At 46.0% G+C, this 21,558-nt stretch overlaps 7 protein-coding genes across 7 annotated transcripts; 6 read left to right on the top strand and 1 right to left on the bottom strand.

Moving 5' to 3' along the window:
- Positions 1 to 668: 668 nt before the first annotated feature.
- GLAREA_04189 (uncharacterized protein) lies at positions 669 to 1,820 on the top strand (the record flags this gene model as incomplete). The annotated part of the gene is made up of 1 exon (XM_008086566.1): positions 669 to 1,820. One exon carries the CDS (start codon positions 669 to 671, stop codon positions 1,818 to 1,820), a length of 1,152 nt encoding a protein of 383 aa, XP_008084757.1.
- Positions 1,821 to 1,865: 45 nt separating this feature from the next.
- GLAREA_04188 (uncharacterized protein) lies at positions 1,866 to 2,180 on the top strand (the record flags this gene model as incomplete). Its single annotated transcript, XM_008086565.1, has 1 exon — positions 1,866 to 2,180. One exon carries the CDS (start codon positions 1,866 to 1,868, stop codon positions 2,178 to 2,180), a length of 315 nt encoding a protein of 104 aa, XP_008084756.1.
- Positions 2,181 to 4,406: 2,226 nt separating this feature from the next.
- On the top strand, positions 4,407 to 6,979 carry GLAREA_04187 ((Trans)glycosidase; the record flags this gene model as incomplete). The annotated part of the gene is made up of 4 exons (XM_008086564.1): positions 4,407 to 4,521; positions 4,584 to 4,899; positions 4,952 to 5,904; positions 5,991 to 6,979. 4 exons carry the CDS (start codon positions 4,407 to 4,409, stop codon positions 6,977 to 6,979), a joined length of 2,373 nt encoding a protein of 790 aa, XP_008084755.1.
- A 1,422-nt stretch (positions 6,980 to 8,401) lies between these two features.
- Positions 8,402 to 9,550, bottom strand: GLAREA_04186 (uncharacterized protein; the record flags this gene model as incomplete). Its single annotated transcript, XM_008086563.1, has 2 exons — positions 8,402 to 9,487; positions 9,536 to 9,550. 2 exons carry the CDS (start codon positions 9,548 to 9,550, stop codon positions 8,402 to 8,404), a joined length of 1,101 nt encoding a protein of 366 aa, XP_008084754.1.
- A 478-nt stretch (positions 9,551 to 10,028) lies between these two features.
- On the top strand, positions 10,029 to 11,104 carry GLAREA_04185 (uncharacterized protein; the record flags this gene model as incomplete). Its single annotated transcript, XM_008086562.1, has 2 exons — positions 10,029 to 10,180; positions 10,258 to 11,104. The coding sequence occupies 2 exons, from the start codon at positions 10,029 to 10,031 to the stop codon at positions 11,102 to 11,104; spliced, it is 999 nt and encodes a 332-aa protein (XP_008084753.1).
- A 1,923-nt stretch (positions 11,105 to 13,027) lies between these two features.
- On the top strand, positions 13,028 to 16,187 carry GLAREA_04184 (small oligopeptide transporter, OPT family; the record flags this gene model as incomplete). Its single annotated transcript, XM_008086561.1, has 14 exons — positions 13,028 to 13,101; positions 13,150 to 13,386; positions 13,436 to 13,572; positions 13,620 to 13,714; positions 13,780 to 13,846; positions 13,903 to 14,033; positions 14,086 to 14,101; positions 14,172 to 14,439; positions 14,504 to 14,605; positions 14,671 to 14,982; positions 15,042 to 15,213; positions 15,270 to 15,612; positions 15,687 to 15,893; positions 15,946 to 16,187. 14 exons carry the CDS (start codon positions 13,028 to 13,030, stop codon positions 16,185 to 16,187), a joined length of 2,403 nt encoding a protein of 800 aa, XP_008084752.1.
- A 3,579-nt stretch (positions 16,188 to 19,766) lies between these two features.
- Positions 19,767 to 21,210, top strand: GLAREA_04183 (FAD/NAD(P)-binding protein; the record flags this gene model as incomplete). The annotated part of the gene is made up of 2 exons (XM_008086560.1): positions 19,767 to 20,226; positions 20,285 to 21,210. 2 exons carry the CDS (start codon positions 19,767 to 19,769, stop codon positions 21,208 to 21,210), a joined length of 1,386 nt encoding a protein of 461 aa, XP_008084751.1.
- Between the last annotated feature and the right edge of the window lie 348 nt (positions 21,211 to 21,558).

Raw genomic sequence — 21,558 nt, 5'->3', positions numbered from 1 at the left:
TCGACTGGCCAGATTTCCCTACCGCACCTCGAGACTGTTGAGCCAGCCATAGGTCATCAGCTTTTAACTTAGTGTGTCAGACATCACATTTGAGGAGATCATAATCGTCGAGCACGCAAGCCCTCCTTTTTAACTGGTGATGACGGAGCGCGGATGGAGCGCTCGCTTAAACCGGCGCGCAATCCAACCCGCCTGAGTGTAGCTGAAAGCTCGACATATTATGTATTGACTAGTCAGATCTTACCCATACAGATCTTGGTGTAGCACACCCATAAAGACTCGCTACATCCTCGCGCAGTCTTCTCAGGTGAATTTTGATTCGTTCGTATGCAAGCAATCTAGCAGATGCCGGATTCTCTTCGGCAGCTGAGGAGATGCTGGGCAATATGACCTAATCATCACACCCTCAGCTATGCGATATACAGCAATTTTTTCTCTATTATGTGTCTGGGCAGATATTCACACAAGACGTTCAGAAAGATGTTACATGGAGCCTTTCGGCGACTCCGCCTAGCATTAGAACATATGAGAAAGTGTCAGAACGTATACAGGCAGCCATGGTGTGGGATAGAAACAACGAGTAAGTAGCATCGAAGTCAAATAAAACTTTTTATATCATTAACAGCCTTTCTTCTCAGATCGCTTCGTCAGCTAAAATCACTATCACGATGCCTTCCTCGATCCCATACGATCCATCGCTTGTACAGGCCAACATCGTGAGCAGTGATGCTCTTAAATTGGTCGAGCGCATATCTGGACTGCAGGCTCCCGTCGATGCAGCTCAAAAACATCTCAACACGCTATTAGCAGCCAAGCGCAGTCTTCAGATGACTCGGACTGAACTTCTCAACATGGGCATCAAAACAGATAAGATCTCTAAGTCTATTGAGACATTAGACGCCAAAATTGAGGAGGCGGCTGCAGACTACGTCGAGGAGAAGATTGAGGCAGAGGAGAAAATTCAACCTCTACGTGCCACGATCAGGAGCGTACACGTGGAGATGGAGAGCCCAGTGGACTATGTCAAGACACAAATCAAATCAATGCCGCTTGCTTCTGATTCACTCAACATGGATGTACAGTACTTTTCCAACGATACCAATAAAGAGGAAGCTTCGTCGTTAGCTGGCAGTGTCGCATCATATGTGTCGGCGTCAGCAAGCTTTCTAGGTTCAAGCAAGTCTGCAGAGATGACTCGGGCTGCTGCAAGCCAGGTTAGCGATCAAGTCAAGAAGCATAACATCTCCGGCACTTTGGTCATATCTGTCTCATGTACACACAAGAATGCATCCGTTCTCGCGCCGTTTGTTATCAATGTCGACAAAGGAATCAAGGTGTGGAATCATCTGTTCAAAGATGATACAATCAATCCAACGAGCACAGATAGCATGTTGGCGATCGCTAAGGAGAAAACTGCAGGTAAAGACGACAACAAATTCAGTCTTATCTCTGGCATGACCTTTGGGTCGAGCTTCGTAGGCATGGTCCACATTCTGAACAGCAACAACACAAGCGTCAGCGACAAGATGAACACTGCTGTTGAAACCTTCCAAGCGCAAGCAAAGGGGGCCATGGATATGATTGCAGCTTACGAAAGTCTTGCTGGAGGGTTTGGTGTCAACAACTCTATGGCTAACAGCGTCAAGAGTCTTCTCAGCTCGCAGGATATCAACTGCTATGCCACAATGATTTGTATGGGTGTAATTCCATCTATTGTTGCCTCTGATGTTCGAATGGGCGTAGAAAAGTTTGCTAACTTTGATCCGAAGTCGAGCCTCGAGGCGCTGACGACAATGCAGAATGCCAGTGTCGCCGAATAGGACAGCGTAAAGCAAGCAGCGGACACCTCGAGAACGGGCGCTCAAATGTTATCCATGAAGAATAACGAGATGACGGCTGCTTTATCTGCATTGACAGAAAATGAGGACGGCAAAAACAAGGTTATCGACGTCAACTCAATGATGACTGCACTTGAGGACTACCTCAAAAAAGCGGAGGAAGGTACCTCTGGTGTCCCGTTGAACTACTACTTGAAGGATATTAATAAGAGCATGTTGGCTGAGATGTGGACAGCCAAATACTACCCAGGCAAATACCTGGCTATTGCTTACGATGATGGTGCGCCAACGGAATCAGCAAGTAAACTAACAGCTGAGAGTGCCGACGCGGCTAAGTCCTAGGCGGCGGGGGCGGAATGATAGATTGTTATCTACAGTATTTAGATTTAGTTTGCTAGATAGATTATTAGATTGTATATACCCTAGTTTTGTTTCCTTTTCTCTTAAGGTCGGGCAATAAGGGTAGAGTTATTTGTACACTAACCTTTCCCTTAGTATAAGATACCTTTCTGTAAATTTGTTTAGTACTAGTAGTAATAAGAGTTTTAACATTCTTTATAAAGATCTTTTTAAAAGAAAAGTTTTATTGTTTTCCAAGACTAGTTCTCTTATACTTATTTACTATTAGTAAATATAAGTAATGAAAAAAATCTATAATTACCAAATCTAGGTAATTAAGTTAAAGTAAGGTAGCATGAATGAAGCAGGATTGACTACCGATACACACGCAGAAATTCCACATTGCGTGTCGTGGGGGATGGTTGTTTAGCTCATTTATTATAATCTTATTTATTTATTTAGATAATCCGACCTACATCCTGATGCCATTTGCCATGAGCTACAGCGTTCTCATGTGCGGCCTTTGCTTGCAGTGCAACCTTCCCGTGGCGCCAAGCCTTCTTGTTCGGTTTTTCCTTCATAAACGTTCTCGGTTTTCAGCATTTTTGTCTGTTCCAGTCATAGCATTGTGGTCAACCCCGACCCCATTCGATACTGAACCCAACACCATGATAAAATGTTGCGACTTTTGAGTCTGTGAATCCGGAATTCAAGATCATGACGGCACATATCTCTTTTGCTTACTGGATCCGTGAAGAAATATTGGCTTACACGGAATATATCTTGTCGAGAAGTGACTTCGTTGGCGGCCAAGTCAGATTTAACTCCTTATTCGAATCACATAGCACTTCTGAGCAGGGGCTGTCCATGGATCACGAGCTGTGGACTTGGGGTTGTCCAATCGAGGCTACGAGTTTACGACACAGATGACTTTTGCGCGAGCGCTGCGGACAAAAGTCCCATTACATTGTCGCGGAGAAGTCTTGAAGCTTATTCAAGGAGCTAGAGTTAAGTCCTAAGGCTTTGAGCACGCCGTCTCCATGAGGCGTTGATCTCAGGAAACGGGATACAGCGGACATTCAAGAAAAACATGACAAGGGAACTAACTAATAAGACTGCCTTCAAGAACAACGAGCGCGATTCATTGAACAATAGCACTTTTGTAGCAAACAGTGCCTGGATATTTTGAAAACATGTCCAAACTCTTTTCGTTCCCCATGATTTATTTCTGCATAATAATATCTCGCAGTCCAGCCTCAACGGTTCGTACTGTCGTTTGACCGTTTGACATGTAATAGTCGCGTATTTTCTCGGATAGCACCGTATACAATACGGCCATACGACACGATACGACGCCATTCCCCATCCGCCGCCCTGTCAGATATGATCAAATATACCCATACGTGCCATACTCTTTTCCAATTTTACGAAGTATACCTCCTCGCATTTCCATCTTTAGTCGCACACTCTCTCGTACCTTTTGTACGATATCTGCCCGCTGGGAACTGCAGTCAGTGTATATAAATTCTAGCAAAACTGGACGAATTTCCTAGCATACGTTCGAATTTCTTAGACATAAGGTATGCTTGAATTGAACTTGTCGTAAGGACGTCCGAGACAAGTAAAAGAAATGGGGTAAAAAGAGAGACCAGGCTTAGTCTATACGAGAGCCAATCTATGGTCAATTTTCACTAACAAAAATTGCTGCGAGGCCGCACAGCGCTCTAGAACATTGAACTAATATTTAGTACATCTATTCCACCGAGATGTTTTCTTGGCTAGATGGGGTGATGTGTTCAAAGATTCATTTTATGGCTTTCGAAGCGATCATTAGGCAACTGACATGGCGAGCTTTTGGACGTGTGGAGTCTGCGGGGTAGCTGTTCCTCCCCATACTTATGAATCCCCACATCGATGCTCTCGCGATGTGGAGAAGTAAACATGGTCTACAAGATATCTACTCGTGTTCAGACAAATCAAATATCTAGGGCCTTCCTTCGGCCTTTTAAGCCGTTGTCCTTCGATTTCAAGGCTTGGAGTCGACCTCATAATAAGGCCGAGAGATGCTGAAAGATGGGGTATCATGTATCGTCTTTAACGGTACAATGAAAAAGTAAAATCGGCCGCGCAAGTATAAAGTGAGCCAAATATCCAAGGTTGAATTCGGGAGTACTCACAACGCAGTTCAAACTTCCTCTTTGAATCAGAAGCTCGTCTCGCTGTCCAGTCATGTATATACTTTCAGGTCTCCCGTTCCTCCTGGCCACCACGCAACTTCTGAGCGTGGTGACTTGCCAGGATGAAGTTTCCAGTCGGTCAAAGAACACCCCAGACTACATTTCAGGTACTATTTCCAACGTTGGAGTTTTGAGCTATGAGTAAGAACTGACATTCGTGTGACCTTAGACAACGCGCTCCTCCAAGCCACCCAAAAAGCAAACGACTTCATAGCCAAGCTCACTTTGGAACAGAAAGCAAAGATGGTGACTGGTAATAGCTCGGCTGGTGGTGGCTGTATCGGAACGTTGGAAGCATTCCCTGACCTTGGCTTCGGTGGGCTTTGTTCTATGGATGGCCCAACTGCGCTCAATCGTGCGGATTTGATGAGTGTCTTCCCAGCCGGTTTAACTGCTGCCGCGAGTTGGGATAGGGATCTCATTTATGAGAGAGGAAATTCTCTCGGCAATGAATTTAGAGACAAGGGTGTTCATGTGCTCTTAGGGTATGCGAAACCAAGCTTTGAGCTGTAGAAATGAAGCTAATGATTAATATAGACCTTCAGCTGGACCGTTGGGCCGTCATCCTCTTGGTGGCCGCAACTGGGAAGGCTTTTCTCCCGACCCTTACTTGACAGGTGTGGCCATGGATCGCACTATTCGTGGTATACAAGATGCTGGCGTGCAATCGGTTTCTAAACATTTCATCGCCAACGAGCAAGAAAACCACAGGAGCAATACCTTTCTACGAAACAGAACCGAAATCGAAGCCATCTCTTCTAATGTTGATGATCGCACTATGCATGAGCTTTATCTGTGGCCTTTCTACGACGCCGTCAAGGCCGGAACAGTCTCCGTCATGTGCGCCTACAACCGTGTCAACCAAACATACGCTTGCCAGAACGACGCCGCACTTAACGGACTGTTGAAAGGCGAACTGGGATTCCGAGGATACGTTAGTTCTGATTACTTTGCAGTTCACGCCGGTGTGAGTTCGGCTGCAGGAGGACTGGACTTGAACATGCCTGGATCGTATGACCTGGCTTCCATCTACACTGGCAGTTCTTATTTTGGCGGTAACATCACTTTAGCTGTCAATAATGGATCTTTACCCCTTGCTCGAGTCGACGATATGGTCCGCCGAATCATGATGCCATACTACCTACTCGGTCAGGACAAAGACTATCCAACAATAGATCCTGGAACCTTGGGCGTACTGGCGAATCTGTACAATTCTTACATCGAGGTGCAGCCAATGTCACGAGATGTGCGGAGAAACCATGCAAAAACAATCCGCCTCCTGGGATCTGCAGGTAGCGTTCTTCTCAAGAATGAGAAAAACATTCTGCCCATTGACACAAAGAAGATCAAAAATATTGGTGTGTTTGGCAATGATGCAGGAGATCTGACAGCTGGGTTGACATTTCCTGGTGAACTGGTGGCAACAAGTCCTGAGTTTGGTACCCTTGATGTTGGAGGCGGATCTGGTACTGGCAGACACACGTATATTGGTATGTATCTTTCAGGCCGTTGTTTTGGCCATATTGATGATCCCTCAAAAACTTCAAAATAGTTTTGCTAACATGCGTTTCAATAGTATCCCCATTAGACGCAATCAAAGCCCGCGCACAACGAACCGGAGCTAGGGTACAATACATCCTTGACAATAACGTCCTTGCACGTAACGACTTTAACAGCATCTATCCAAATCCAGATGTATGTTTCGTATTCTTGAAGACATATGCCAGCGAAGGTTTTGACCGTCGAAACTGGGAAGCAGACTGGAACTCGACTTTCGTCGTCAAGAATGTGGCATTAAGATGTCCCAATACCGTAGTGATAACCCACTCAGCTGGTATTAATACTATGCCCTGGGCAAACAACCCAAATGTCACAGCTATCATCGCGGCACATCTTCCAGGAGAACAGACCGGAAACTCTATTGTCGATATTTTGTGGGGAGATTTTAACCCATCCGGCAAGCTCCCTTACACAATTCCAAAGAACGAGTCGGATTACGACATTCCAACAGTCAACCTCACTAATGTCTCTACAACAACTGAGTGGCAGTCCAATTTTACCGAGGGCCAAATGATTGATTATCGACATTTCGATGCTAACAATATCGAGCCACTCTACGAATTTGGCTTCGGTTTGAGTTACACAACCTTCGAGCTTTCTAGCAACATGAAGCTCACCACCCTCCTCAAGAACCCCTCCGCGGAACCAAATCCAGGACTCGGCATCAAGCAGGGAGGAAATCCTGATTTGTGGACAGATGTTGTTCGTGTGGTCGGTGAAGTCAAGAATACAGGTCAATGCTCTGGTGCTACTGTAGTTCAGCTCTATGTGGGATTACCGGATTCTGTTCCTGTCGGAAAGGTTGTACGCGCTCTCCGTGGTTTTGAAAAGGTGTTCTTGAAGCCGAATGAAAAGCGCAGAGTGGAGTTCCTACTCAAGAGACGAGATCTGAGTTATTGGGATGTTGTTTCCCAACGTTGGTTGATACCAACTGGACAATTTGAGGTGCAGTTGGGATTTAGCTCTAGAGATTTCAAGGCAAAGGCAACGCTACAATTGCGTTGAGCGGTGGTATCCGAAGCAAGGTTGTGGAGATTGCATAGATGCCACAAGTGGTTCGAAGATGTGTTCTTTCAGACCACCAAAAAGTCACAAAAGGAAGGTCTCCCACAAATCTACCCTGCTCTCGAAGGTGACCTAGTTGATTTTGACCGCATTACCAAAAATACGACGTATGATATGGTAATACATTCTCAATCTCGCCGAACCTCTTGCCGTCAAAGCCTTGCGACAGCACTCAACTATGGTGGGCGTTTGGTCGTGAGTGATTGTCGTACAGTCTCTAATCGTCTCATCTGTCAACCGCTGAAGTCTAAGTGTAAGATGCTGGCTGATTCAGTGATATATCGCGTGAAAGGTTTGCTCAGGTAGATGAGCACGGTGGAATGAGTGACACTAGCCTTCATGATATACGACAGCCGGCCAGCAGCGGAAGGGCATCGTGCGTTGAAAAATCCTGCCTAGCTTCAATCGTCTTTTGGGTGGGGAGCGTTTAAACGGAAAAGGTGCAGGATGAGCACAAACAGCGTCAATCGAGTTTCCTCGGACTTGGCTAGTGTCAAAGTAAAATATCAATGATATAACTTGCGCTCGAAACGTATGCTTGCCGAAAAGCAGCTGGTATCTTCTGAATTGTCCTCCGAGAATGGCAAAAACGCCAGTAGTGTAAATGATCTCATAGATGGAGTACCTGCTTTCGGTGTTTATGACTTATATCCAAATTACGTGCTCCAGACCGGTCTCTCATTATATGACTTTCTGAACCTGTCACCGGAACGATAATTACACCTTTGAAACCATCCGGTACCAAGAGTAGCCTTGTGTTCTTCATGGAACTTAGTTGCGTCTCCAAAAGTTGCACAAATACAGCATCTGCCACCCATTGAAGTGATTGTTATCGCCTGGAGCTTTTGATTGGGCTGTCTGTGGTATCGACAAAACACCGAAGATTTCTCTAGCTGCGTCGAATGGTTGCACGAACATCGAGAATTTTGACAGCCTCAATTTCGTCGGTATCATCTCGTCGGGGTCGATTAACACAATTCCTCCAAAATCAAGAACACAGGAGGGGACTCGCGTTCAAAAAGTCGAGGATATTGTATGGAGGGTCAAAAACGTGTCTAGAAAAGACGCCACGTGTGGCTGCCGGATTTTATGCCCCTACAATATATTTCAGGAAACCTTTGCGGGCCTACAAATCTGCGATGGCCTGGCACCGGATTTATGAACTAGCGCTAGAGACAGGCAGTTCATGAAATAATGTTGAGGTTCTCCAGCGAAGAATCTTATAATTCTTGAACAGGTTTGATATCCATCCATCCTCACAAGCTGTTAGTGGTATTTCTTATAGGAGTGTAGCAATTTTACCACAACACTAGATTACTCAAAGACTTACTTGACCAAATACAAGTATCTTTTGAATACAAATCAGCTGTTCAGCACGGAGATCGGCCAGGCTAGCCATGGTACCCAAAAAGCGCCCAGATGCCTCGTAATACTTTCAATCAATCTTCTTCCCCCGTCGCCAAAGAGCCAAACATCTCTATGATAATGCAGCAATACGGCGTAATGAGCCAAAATGGTCAAGCTTTCCGGCTGTCTCCGAGAGAGCAGATTTGCGTATTCAGGAGGAGCGAGTACCGGCCATGCAAAAATGGCGTGGATGGCGGTTGCTTTACTTGGTCCATCAACGATCATGGCCTGCGACTGAAACGCCGATTTCAATTGATTCAAGACTTGCTGATATACCTGCATGGTCGACGAACTGATGTCGGCCGTTTGAAGGAGGCTTGCTAATACATCCAGCTCTGGGGCGCATGCAGTAGAGGGATCTGGTATCCTATTCCCAGTTGGAATTAAGTACCGGAAAGGGGTTTCCCACAGTGAATTCCAATTTGAATCAGTAAGCAATACACGAACTCCTCGAACGATTTGGAGGTACTCGACAAATCTATCAAGGAAGGGTCCGAGTTCGTCGCTTCCCGACGACAGGACATCGTGCATCGAGTGAGAGCCTAAGATCGAGGCAAACAGAAAACAGGGAACAAAATCCGCCCTTGAATCGTCGTCCATACTATTAAAAAGACTGAGCGCATTTGTTTGTAGCTCGGTGGATTGGAGTTTCCATCTCTCCCTCTCAGCGGGATGGACCAAGCTCAAGTGGAGGGCAGAGAATGAGAGAATTTCATGCATCAGGTACGGATTTGTCAGCGCATAACGAATGGTTTCTTGCATCGAATCTCCCGGGTGTTCCTCGTCGGCTTCGATGACGGTTGTTAACGGTCCTCCGGTCTCGAGATGGTGTAGTAGTTTTAGATGTATCATGTTCAGGTTACCGGGGAAAGGACCCTGAGGCTCAGCAGACCACAATGTAGAGTCGGCTACCGATGATACAGCGGCAGCGGAACCAGGTGTATGAATGGATGGCTCTCTCGAGCTAGATTGATTATCCAGATATGAACACTGAAAGTCGCCGTTCAGACATTTCTGGCAAGCAGGTTTCGTCTCGTCACACTAAGAAAATCAGTACAGCGTTTTTGTACCTCATGAATGCATACGTACATCCAATTGGTGCATGGGGGGTGTGTAAGTGTTACCTACTTTGACATGACGTTGTTTGCATTTCTGACAACCCCTCCTCGATTTCTTGTGCGGCAAGCGTTTCATTGCCGTTGATCGAATCGGGAGTTTTGGGTTATATTCGGTTCGGGTGGAACGAGAGACGAGGAATTGTTGTGAAAAGGGAATACGGCATATACGTATACCCCCCAAAGCAATGGTACCTAGCTTAAACGCATCTATTATATTACACGTCGGGGTAAAAAGTCTAATGCGCGAGTGCAGAAAAGGGGCCTCGGTAGTAGGTACAAGGGTCAGGTGCTCGTTTCCCACGTGACGCCTGTGGGAGCTTGGATCTAGTGAGACTTCTCGAGATAACCACAACACCTCTTCTGCCACCTTAACTACCGTTCAACTGATTTTATATCGAATCTTCTCATCTCGACTGCAGTATCTCTCTCACGAATCTCTCTCTATCTCTCTCTTCTCTGCCAAAATGACCACGCGCTCTGCATCGCATGCTGGATCTTGGTACAAGGCTAATCGTACAGCTCTTTCCAGCGAGTTGGAGGGGTATCTGGCGGCCGTTCCAGCAGCTTTTGACGAGCAACAGCTACCTATCCCCAAAGCTAGAGTCATAATCGCGCCGTAAGTGCGTCGTTCTGTAATGCGAAGAATCTCTCAAAATTCAATCAATTTGAGCAACATCTGCTGACAACTCCCAGCCACGCAGGTTATGATTATTGCGCGGACAATGCAGCCTGGGCATACAAGTCCCTCGACCTCTCAAACGCAAAACGAATCTTCCTCCTCGGACCCTCACATACCATATACCTGTCCGGCTGTGCCATCACAAGCCATGCCAAATATGCCACTCCGCTAGGAGACTTGGTGGTCGACAGAGCCACGGTCGAAGAGCTCAAGGCCACGGGCAAGTTCGACAGTATCCCCCGCGACGTGGATGAAGCCGAGCACAGTTTGGAAATGCACTGCCCATACATTTACACCATGTTGTCCCGCCATTTCGACTCTCCAGCAGACTATCCCAAGCTTGTACCCGTCATGGTCGGAAACACCGCTCCCGCCGCGGAGAAGGAATACGGGAAGCTCTTCTCCTCCTACCTTGCGGACCCCACCTCGGTCTTCGTGATCTCGTCGGATTTCTGCCATTGGGGAGGGAGATTCAGATATACATACTACATACCCAACAACCCGTCACCAGAAGTGGTCAGTCAGGGCGGTGGCCACAACCTGCCGAAGTCGCGCAATGCTGCCACGCCGACGGATCCCCCCATCCACGAAAGCATTGAGAAGTTGGATCGTATGTCAATGGATGCAATCGAAGCAGGCACCCACGACAGCTTCTTGGATAACATGGACAAAACAGACAATACTGTTTGCGGAAGACATCCCATTGGTGTCGTGCTAGCCGCTATTGATGTTCTGAGGGAAGCAGGGACGATTCCATCGGATCATGGATACTTCAAGTTCACACGATACTCGCGAAGTAGTGATCCGGTAGATGTGTCTGATTCTTCGGTTAGTTATGCTAGTGCGTATGCTACTATCTGAATCTTGCCTCGCCAGCGATACCATTCTCTTGCCCTCGTGTGATCAGGTAAGGTTCGAGTCGATTTGACTGCCCCGACTTGCATTCTCTGTGCTTGAATGTACTTGTACACATTGCTCTGCGCTGAAATCAGGAGGTCGGTCTCATATTCGTCGATGTTATGAAGATGCTGGGACTCGACACGGTAAACGCAGTGACAGTGATGCTAACCTCAGGACCGCGAACACATCTCTGGGAAGTATATCACGCTTCGCTTTGTACGAAGCCCGTCTATCAACTTGCTTATTATGAAATCCTTGCCTCTACGGAGCACAACCATTGAATTGAATCTTCAATTTGCAGCAGATTTTGGAAAAATCATCACCCGCACTCTCTGTCTGTTTTTCCCATCTGTATTTATTTAGTTGACTTTATCTTTGCTGGATTCCGCTCTGGTGTGCAAGGTATTCCAATTTACTGGCTGCTGCTGCTCTTAATGGCCAAGCGGGTACGCTGTGCTTCGGCCTTTGCCACACATATGCATCGCGATAAGCTCCTTCTGCTTCTGCTGTTTCTGAGTAGCGTCGTTGGTATTTCCCGGAAGGGTTGTCGTGTTGCATTGAACCCATGGACAATTGGTGCAACTTGGATCAATTGATGGATGCCATTGGTAAAGGATTAGTCGCTACCCGCCTGCTCTAACCGGGTCTGGAAACTCTGGTAAAAGACAGGAGATGGTCACTAGCTGTTCAACTTGAACCCATTTATATTGCGTCTTGTTAATCAAGGGGCCAGTCTTTTCCCGGGACGGCAGATGTATCCTTCAGTGAATCTGGAAACGAATTCCTCGTGGATGTACTCATCCTGTCACGATAAGCGTTGTAGGGGAAGTCGTGCGCCCTCCTTCTTAATCGAGATATCATATCGCGCTTGGGGGTTGGTGTTGGTGGTGCTCGCCATCGATCTACATTCACCGTCTGGCTTATCGGCGTTATATTCCTCGATCAATCAATCTCGGCACCAGGACTTGTTGGAGGCATTTTATTGGTGGCCTCTCGTGAATCCAGCTTTGAAGGTTCTATCAGCACCAACCAGAGTTATTCTCCAGAAGTGGGGTGTTTTCCGCCTTTCGGGCAAAGGCCGCGTTGGCGTATGGAGAGGTGGAGAAGAGCTGTTTAAGCTTTCTCACGATAAGCTTGTCAATGCTTGTGTCCGGGGCGTTTCGAGTGGCGTCTGTACAGCCGTTGAAGAGAGCCATTAATAAGTGTGTATTGTTGAACCGATATTAACAATCTCAAGGGACAACCAAGGATTCAAGTATCCAAAGCATTTTCAGCTGCATCTGTTTTCATCCTGGAATTCTCGACGTTTCGAGGGTGGCACGAGCAGGCGCATGACGGCTACCAACACCAACCTCTGACCTGGTGTCGTGTATCAGAGGCGATCGTCGTTGTTGGGATGGCGACCAGGGTGAAGATGCAGTATCATGCTCCGGGTATGGCAAGATAAGATTCTCCTCATTTCGTCCTACATTATCTAGGATGGTCATTGAGCCTCGGGAAGACCCCGAACGGCTACATTTATGTTGGACCAATCCGTGGTAGCAATACAGATGCACCACGACTTGAGTTCACGGTGTCGCATCCTCTTTCGGCAGGTCAGAAACAGTAACTTGACAACGTGAGCAGGTGTTTGGTCGATCTGTTAACTCCCCGAGGATAAGGTTCTTCCAAAAGAATTCTAGTTCCTCGTATACGTCCACAGTGTCGGTGCTATCGTCGCAACGCTTGAGCAAGTGCAGGGTGAACGTTATCGGGAGGACTCTTGGTCCAGGATGTTTTGCCGATTACAAGTGAATACAAGTACAACTCTATTTCCCACCGACCGAAGATCGCTTTATCCATCGTCTGCTGTCTGTTACCTTTCGAAACAACTGACGCGCCAACATGGCTTTCGGATTATTCAAGAGGTCGGGTCCGCGACCTGATGAGCCAGATAGCTTGTCATCTGGCGTAGACAAGTACGTCTTCGAATGTTCAAGTTTATCGCTATCGCTAATTCATCACAGTCCTCACACCGCTCAAGCCGTACAAGCTGATTTAAAAGCTTTCCAAATCGAGCACAAATGGGATCCCAACCTTCCCCAGGAGAGCATTGCGGTGGTTTCGGAAGCTTTACGGGCGGACGATCTCGAGAAGAAGGTTGCCGTTGAGGTCAACCTCCTCGAAGAAGACTCGCCATACCCAGAAGTACGCGCAGCCGTCAGAAATTATGACGACGAGACATCTGCAAATACAGTGCGCGCGTACGTCTAGTTTGTCTTTAATGATCGGATGACACTAATGCTGTAATAGCTGGGTTATCGGAATTTTGTGGACGACAATCGGTTCGGCCGTCAACATGCTTTTCTCCCTCCGCAACCCGTCAATTGCGTTGACTCCTGTTGTGACACTACTTTTGTCCTATCCATTTGGTGTTGCGTGGACATATGGTAGGGATCTATTATCATTTTCTGGAAGCGCATCTAATGTCTGCCAGTCATGCCAAAGAAGAAGTTTAGAACGTTCGGAAAGGAATGGTCTTTGAACCCGGGTTCTTTCAATCAAAAGGAACATGCACTGATAGTGATTATGGTATGAGTCATCCACTCCAAGTCTGAGGTGCTGGGTCATTTTATGTTGGCTGACGAATAAAAAAGGCCAACGCTTCATTTGGAGGAACGTTTGCATATTCCACCGATGTCTTGCTTGCCCAACAAGTTTATTGTACGTCATAAAACGAACTTTGTCAAGTTAGAGAACCACGTTACTAATCATTCTAGACGGTCAAAACTTCGGTTGGGGATATCAGCTCCTTCTCACAATTACTTGCCAGATGCTTGGTCTCGGATTGGCGGGATTGACTAGGCGGTGGCTCGTTGAGCCTGCTGCAATGATATGGCCATCGAATTTGGTAAGAATATTTGATGCAACCTTTTTAGCGACCGTGCTGACTGTCAATATAGATCACGACTACCATGTGTAAGTCCAACCTTAGACGCAAAACTTTACATTTGCGACTTTTGCAATGTGGCTAACCAAAAACCCGTAGTCGAGACTATTCATACCAGGAAGACACCCGACGCCCTTCAGCTCTCCGGCTGGAAAATTGGTCGTTACAAGTGGTTCCTTATTGTCATGGGAGCTATCTTTGTCTGGGAGTGGTTCCCATTGTGGATTGCCCCCTTGCTGGCAACATTTACCTTTGCTTGCTGGATTGCTCCAAACAACGTGACCGTCAACCAGGTTTTTGGAGGACAGACAGGTCTTTCATTGATTCCTTTGACATTTGACTGGAGTGTCATCACTGCCTTCGTTTTGTAAGTTGGTTCAGCATCGCATCCTGTCGAATAAGAGAGAAATGGTCGCTGACACATGATTCAGATCCCCGTTAGTGTATCCATTCCACGCCATTGGAAACACTATGATCGGTGTTGTGATTTTCACAATCATCACAAGTCTAGGCATCCACTTTACTGGTGCATTGTAAGTAAACCCCGTTTGAATGGATGTGTTTCCTGGCAGAGTATCACGATCTAATATTATATCAGGTATTCTGATTATCTCCCAATGTCAACTGGTGGATCATTCGACAACACCGGTGCTGCCTACAACGTTTCCAAGATTCTGACTCCTGAATACACACTCGATCCAGAAAAATACGCAGCTTACTCACCTCTGTTCCTATCCACGACTTTTGCTCTAGCATACGGACTTTCGTTTGCAGCTATCATTGCTGTGATTGTACATACTTATCTCTACCATGGTACTGATATCTGGCACAAGTTGAGGGCCTCTAGGTCTGAGGGCGCCGATATACATCAAAAGATGATGCTGAAGTACCCCCAAGCTCCAATTTGGTGGTATGTAAATCCGGCGTGTTGTCAGCTTAGGAATAACTTTACTAACTTTCCGCGTTCAGGTTTATGGTCAGTTTCGCCGTATTCCTTGCACTGGGATTTGTCACCTGTCTGGTTTGGGACACCCATCTCACATGGTGGGCTTTTATCATCGCAATTTTGATATCCGTCTTCTTCTACTTACCGATCGGAATCGTCCAAGCCACAACAAACGTGCAACTCGGACTTAATGTGGTAAGTTGGGAAGACTTCTTCCGGGTCCCATATCTTGTTTCTAACTCATTTTGTAGATTACTGAATTCATCATTGGTTATATGCAACCCGGTAGACCCCTTGCCATGATGATGTTCAAGATGTACGGATACATCACCTGCTACCAAGGACTGTACTTCACACAAGATCAAAAGCTTGCCCACTACATGAAGGTTCCGCAAAGAGTCACATTTTGGGCACAATTTATTGCGACTCTTTGGTCTTGCTTTGTTCAGATCGCCGTCCTCAATTGGGCTTTGGGAAATATCAAAGACGTCTGCGATCCAGATCAGCCTGCGCATTACAGTTGTCCAAATGCCCACGTTTTCTTCACGGCTTCCATCATCTGGGGAGTCATTGGACCGGAACGAATCTTTGGTTGTAAGTTAATTTCGCTCCAGCTTGGCAGCTTCGAAATATTTCAAACTTGACAACATGCTAACTGATTCATGTAGCTAATGGAATCTACAACTGCATGATGTATTTCTTCATTTTAGGCTTGGTCTGCCCAATCCTTGTCTGGTTGGCAGCCCGAAAATGGCCCAACAGCATTTTGCGTTACGTCTCCACGCCAGTCATTTTCGGTGGAACTGCATATATCCCTCCTGCGACTGTCATGATCTACGCCAGTTGGGGATTTGTTGGAACTATGTTCAACAAAGGTACGTGTGATTCCATTTATGATAAATTCCACCAGCTAACTTCCATCTGCAGTCATCAAGGGTCGCCATCCAGGTTGGTGGACAGAGTACACTTACATCACCTCCGCAGCCTTGGATTCGGGAACTATCATCTGCGTCTTGCTCATCTTCTTTGCTCTGCAGCTACCCGACAAAGTTTCGCCTCCTCAATGGTGGGGTGGCTTTAACGGCGGCTTCATGAACAATGTTGACTGGAATGCAACGCCGAAAATCGTCCTCACGAACGGTACTTTCGGTCCTACATCTTGGAAATAGATGAATATTTAAGCAAATGCCGGCCATAATACGCAATCTCTTATAGTATGCGGAAACCTTGTGTAGCAAATTACAGGACGTTCAGGGACGGCAGGGTGGTGTCCAGGGGCATGGTTGAATTTTGATCGCTCATCACTTATCTTTGCGAGGACTCCATTATCTTCGATTGGTCCATAGATGGTTCTCAATGAAATGAAGATCTACTCTTAACATAGTTCTTACATTTACTTTATGCACAAATGATGATACTACGGTCTTCTCTTAGATAACTCGTCGACTTGGATTTCAAAACGAAAGCAAGTATAGTTTGTCACTAAACCCTAACCTTTTCGCCCAGTTTCCACAACATACGGAGTAGAATGGCAAGAACTTCCACAATTTTAACCCTAAGCTATCTCATACAGGTTGCGCTGGGTTCGAGGGATATTGTTCATATGGAAAAGAGCGAGGCTTTGGGAACTCAATTCGAGTACCGCTAAATGTGATGCCCATTCCAAAATTGTTGGGTGGTTGATCTTTTACGGTTCTGGATGGTTTCACAAACTCGCCGCAAATGACTGCTGTCTTTTTATCCACCACCTCGCTTCGCACCGGACAAAAGACTTTGTGGATATTTAAGGGGAAAGCAATTCTTTGCAACTACTGAGTTCTGCTTATTGTTATTACTAATCTTATACCTAGTTTTATATCTTCATTATAGTAACCTCAAGGCCGCAAAATTGAACTCCACTAATGGAAAGCTCACTAATGGGAACCTCCCTATGTGTGATGTAAGCTATCATTATCAAACTTGTTTCGTTCTTTAAAATACTGAGTGTATAGGTACAATGCATCAATAAAATGACTTCCATGTTACCCAGTATACCGGCAACTAAAACGTATAACTGCTCGGATCAAGAGCTAAGCCGTAGCCTTGAAGTGTGAGTTGGCAGCCCTTGCACAACAAGGGGGGGTCTTAGACGGTTCTCTTTGATGGAGGTTTGGAGGATTCTAATCTTAACAGAGACTAAAACTATTACTACAAGACCTTAATGATAGGCCACTGCGAGACAGAACCATTACTATTTTACTCACAGCAATTGTTGGCGCCTCGCTCGCTTCGTTGGCCTTAATGCTACGGCTTTTATCGAGAATGAGAAGTCGAAAGCCTGGGTTGGATGACTGGATTATAATTGCTGCAATGTTATGATGATTACATTGGAGTTTTGTTATAATTATGACTTGTTTCATAGGGTTTTGTGTTCCTACCCTCTGCGATGGTTATTATTAGTACGTCAAGTATAGTCTATCAGCCTTATTTGACGGCTGTTAATCTTCACCTGATTCACTGAACAACATTCGCTTTGACGAGGAGAACCTCTCACACTGATAGACTAGAGCCAGCAGCATGTTGTGGCCCGCAGTCCAATCGAAGCAATAGTGAAGCGACAAATGCTCGGAGTTCTCACTTTTGACATTGTATAATCCAATCTTTATTTAAATATTCCGAGTCGAGGATTCGTGCAGTTCGAAGTTACGTAGGGCTATCAGTGAACTCGGCTATTCTTCGTGGTCGTTACAGATCACGGTACGAGTTGTGATGTTGTATCCTCCAGTTATTGCAGATATAAGAGCCAATAATGTTACTGTCGAGACCGCTTGCAAGTTGCTTTGATGAACCAAATGCCCAACTATGTGATAAACACATCAAAGGCTTGGAAGTGGTAGTCTGGTTTATATGTACGGTGAAGTATAAGTTTGCGATATACTCGCTAAGGAGATTCAGCATGGGGAAATCGACAACTGCTCTAATGTTCTCAGCCATGCTACATTCCTTATCCTCTTTGAGCAGTTTATTGCGCTCGTAGTAGGAAGATCACCGGAACCTACGCCATTTGTGGAATTGACGACAATCTTATTTGACAATATAACAAAAGCTTCAATCACGCAATTACACAAGCGCGGTCACAATCGTGCTCATGTATTACAATATCCCCACGGATGTAGGTCAAATGTATCACTTCCAGCAGCAAATCGAATCTTTCACAGCTTAGATTCCTAATGCTTCTACATGAGACTACAGTCGAAGGCCTAGTAAAGACGGGTGTGATGAAGGAGGTCAAGCTTTGTGAGTATGAGAATTCGACGCGGGACAGGCTCTGGCACCGGTAAACGATATTGAGGCCATGCAGCACACTTCGACAGCTCGCTCCGCACATTTCACAAACTAAACAATTAACTAAAGTATCTTCCTTCCTCTACCCGAAGACCTTCAAGTTCTAACTTGTAACTCTCAGGAACAAAGCATAGATAGTTTGACAGCATAAACATAATTGGGGAGTTAATCTGAGCCCATGGGATGCTTTACTTCGAGTTTGCTAATTTTCGCGATAGAAGACGGTTAGGTTCTCTGAGCGCTTCGAGGTAATCGCATCACGAGAGTCAGGACGAACGGGCAAGGGAGCCGCTGCAAAACCTCCAGTAGCACCCAGACAGCGGTTCAGCATGAGCTTGATTGTCGTTCTAGAGGCTCCGAAGGTGGGAGGCATGCTAGCACTATGGTCAACCAGCAAGGTTCTGTTTTTGCTATTTGCGTGCAGAGAATCGCACCAGATCAATTTGAAATTCTTAGTCCCATGTTTTGCTTTTGCCACGTGGCTCCCCGAAACATACTTCGACCCTAGCCAGACGATTTTTATACAAGTGCGAGAGCAGTCATATTTGACTCCACTACTGGGTCAGAGCCCCTGGGCAGTCAAATACATAGGAGATTAAACGGAAAGTGCCAGTACTAAGAATGACCACTCTGGTCAACGTCTGTGCATGCTCCTTTACTGATATCATTAAGCCTCCTTTTCCCTTAACTTAGCTCTTCGGCCTTCTCATATGAGAATGTGCAAAAGTCTGATGTCGTTCCCCCGCTGATCGGAATTCGGTGGACCATGAGGAATTTCAACAACCCTAATAATATTATGGCATGCTTTCTCTGGTGATAGGCATATTTAATATTAAAGCAGGTAACGTATCACGCTCGGTTCTAATTCAAAGCGCGGAATGCTGCTGGTAGATTGCAAAATCCGGCTAACGTCGCCTGCGCTCGGCAGCTGACGTATCACTACGCTCAATTCTACATAGGCTGTGCAGAGATTCGTTGGACGATTTAGCACTTTTTCGGTTACAAAGTCAACCAACGAATTTGTGCACCCCCTGTGCTAATCCAAAGAGTGGGAAGTGGGATACCTAGTTACTGCCGTTGATTGATAATCCGGCAAACGTCGCATACGCTCGGCAGCTGACTAAAAACGCCGTCCAGTCGCATTAACGACAGAACCAGTACCTAGGTAGACTGTTATACAGTATGGAGTCGACAAGGCTAACCTTGGAATACTTGAATTCGCTGAGCCACCCGGAGTTTAGGTGTATAGAGTAATTGGTAATGCGATATACTAAAACACGGTAAAAACTATCCCTTAAATATTCGTTAATGCCCAGCCGTACGGAGGTATTCTGGCCGTTACTTGCAATATCAACATCTGAACTTGCAATATCTGAGTAGTTCTTTAGTCGATTAAATCACATTAAGTTACTCAATAACACAGAATGGACTTACCCATCAAAGACAGTGCAACAACAGCACCAAAACTCCCGGTTTCAAACCCAATCAAGCCCTACTGGGAAAGAAAAACGACTCATGTACTGGCCAATCACCGATCTACACCTGATCTTCCCACAGAGTGCGATGTCCTAATTATTGGAGTGGGCTACGCTGGAGTTAGCGCAGCATACAACTTGTTAAAGACAAACCCATCCATGTCAATTGCATTGCTGGAAGCCCGTTCAGTATGTTCCGGCGCGACAGGACGAAAAGGAGGACATTTGAGACCAGATCTATATGAGCAAATCCCCAAGTACATACAACGGTACGGCGTTGACGCTGGAGTCCAATGGGCGGAATTTGAGCTTGCTAATATGGAGGCAATTCGGGAGTTAATCGCCGAAGCACGAATTGATTGCGATTTTACCCCAACGAGGAGCACTGACACTTGGCTGAGCGACGAAGGTATGAAACTATTTGTAGCTGTGCAGTTGACTAAGTCTTTTGTACTAACTTCGTCCAGGAGCAAAAACAGCTAAGGCTGCCTACGACCTCTTGGTATCTCTGCAAGTGCGCTACACGAACACCATTGATTTCGTTTACGGTTCTGACCAAGATGGAATTGTCAAAGGTGTCAAAGCGAGCGCGACTTATGAAGCAGCATCTCTTGATCCTTATAAGTTCATCCTCGCCCTGTTGCAGCGGGTTCTAGAGATGGGAAAGCAGGTGAATTTGCAGACTCATACCCCTGCCACAGCTCTGCACGAAGATTCGGTGAATGGGGGATGGATTGTGGATACTCCACGAGGAAGCATTAAGGCCAAGAAGATTGTCCATGCGAGCAATGCTTATGTTTCTACCCTTTTGCCAGAGTACACAAAGAGCATCATACCCTGCAAAGGCATTTGTACTCACGTAGCAGTCCCCGAAGGGCAATCGGGAGCAACGCTGACTAATCTATACATTATTCGAGATGCTGCTGGCGTTCTTAGCTATCTGATTCCTTTGTCAGGTGGCGAAGGCGTGATTGTAGGAGGATCTAGCAGGTTATTCCGCCCGTACCCTCAACAATGGTACAATAATGTTGATGACAGTACCCTTATTGAAGCCTCCAGCGGCTTCTTTGACAACTTCATGCAACGCACATTCAATGGCTGGGAGGACAGTAACGCGTACGTGAAGGAAGCCTGGACTGGCGTTATGGGCTACTCGTTCGATAGCCTACCGCACCTTGGAGAAGTTCCGGGGAAGTCGGGCCAGTACATCGTTGCTGGCTTTAATGGACATGGAATGCCTGTCATTTGGCTCGCGGCAAAGGGGATCGCAGAGATGATTGCGACTGATAGAGCGTACGAAGACGTAAAATACTTGCCGTCGATTGGAAAGACGACTGTTGACAGGATTCGGACCGCCCAAGAGGGACAAGACGGTGGTGATATTTTCAACTGATAGAAGTAGTAGAAATCTATGTATTGGCTTCTGAACAAATAACAAAAAGATTAAGCGGTTGTATCATTGAATTATTCTATAAATTGTGTTAATCCCCCATGGCTCTACGGCCCTGACTGTTGTCGTCGTCCTAGATAGAAGCTACTAGGCTTTACTAACACGTATAAGGTGTCTTATCCCTAAAATAACGTTTGCAATATATATATAGAATACTTCACAAGTCTTTTATATAGATTCCTTAGACTGTTTACTAACTCTAAAGCGTAGTACCTTTTAAGCCAGAAGTAGAATACAGTTATAGTTTAATCTCGAACAATCTATTTAATGCAATAAAACGTAATTTATTAT

This window comes from Glarea lozoyensis (genome assembly GCF_000409485.1).
Source record: "Glarea lozoyensis ATCC 20868 chromosome Unknown GLAREA5, whole genome shotgun sequence".
Lineage (NCBI taxonomy): Eukaryota > Fungi > Ascomycota > Leotiomycetes > Helotiales > Helotiaceae > Glarea > Glarea lozoyensis.
This window is presented reverse-complemented; position numbering and strand designations above follow the sequence as displayed.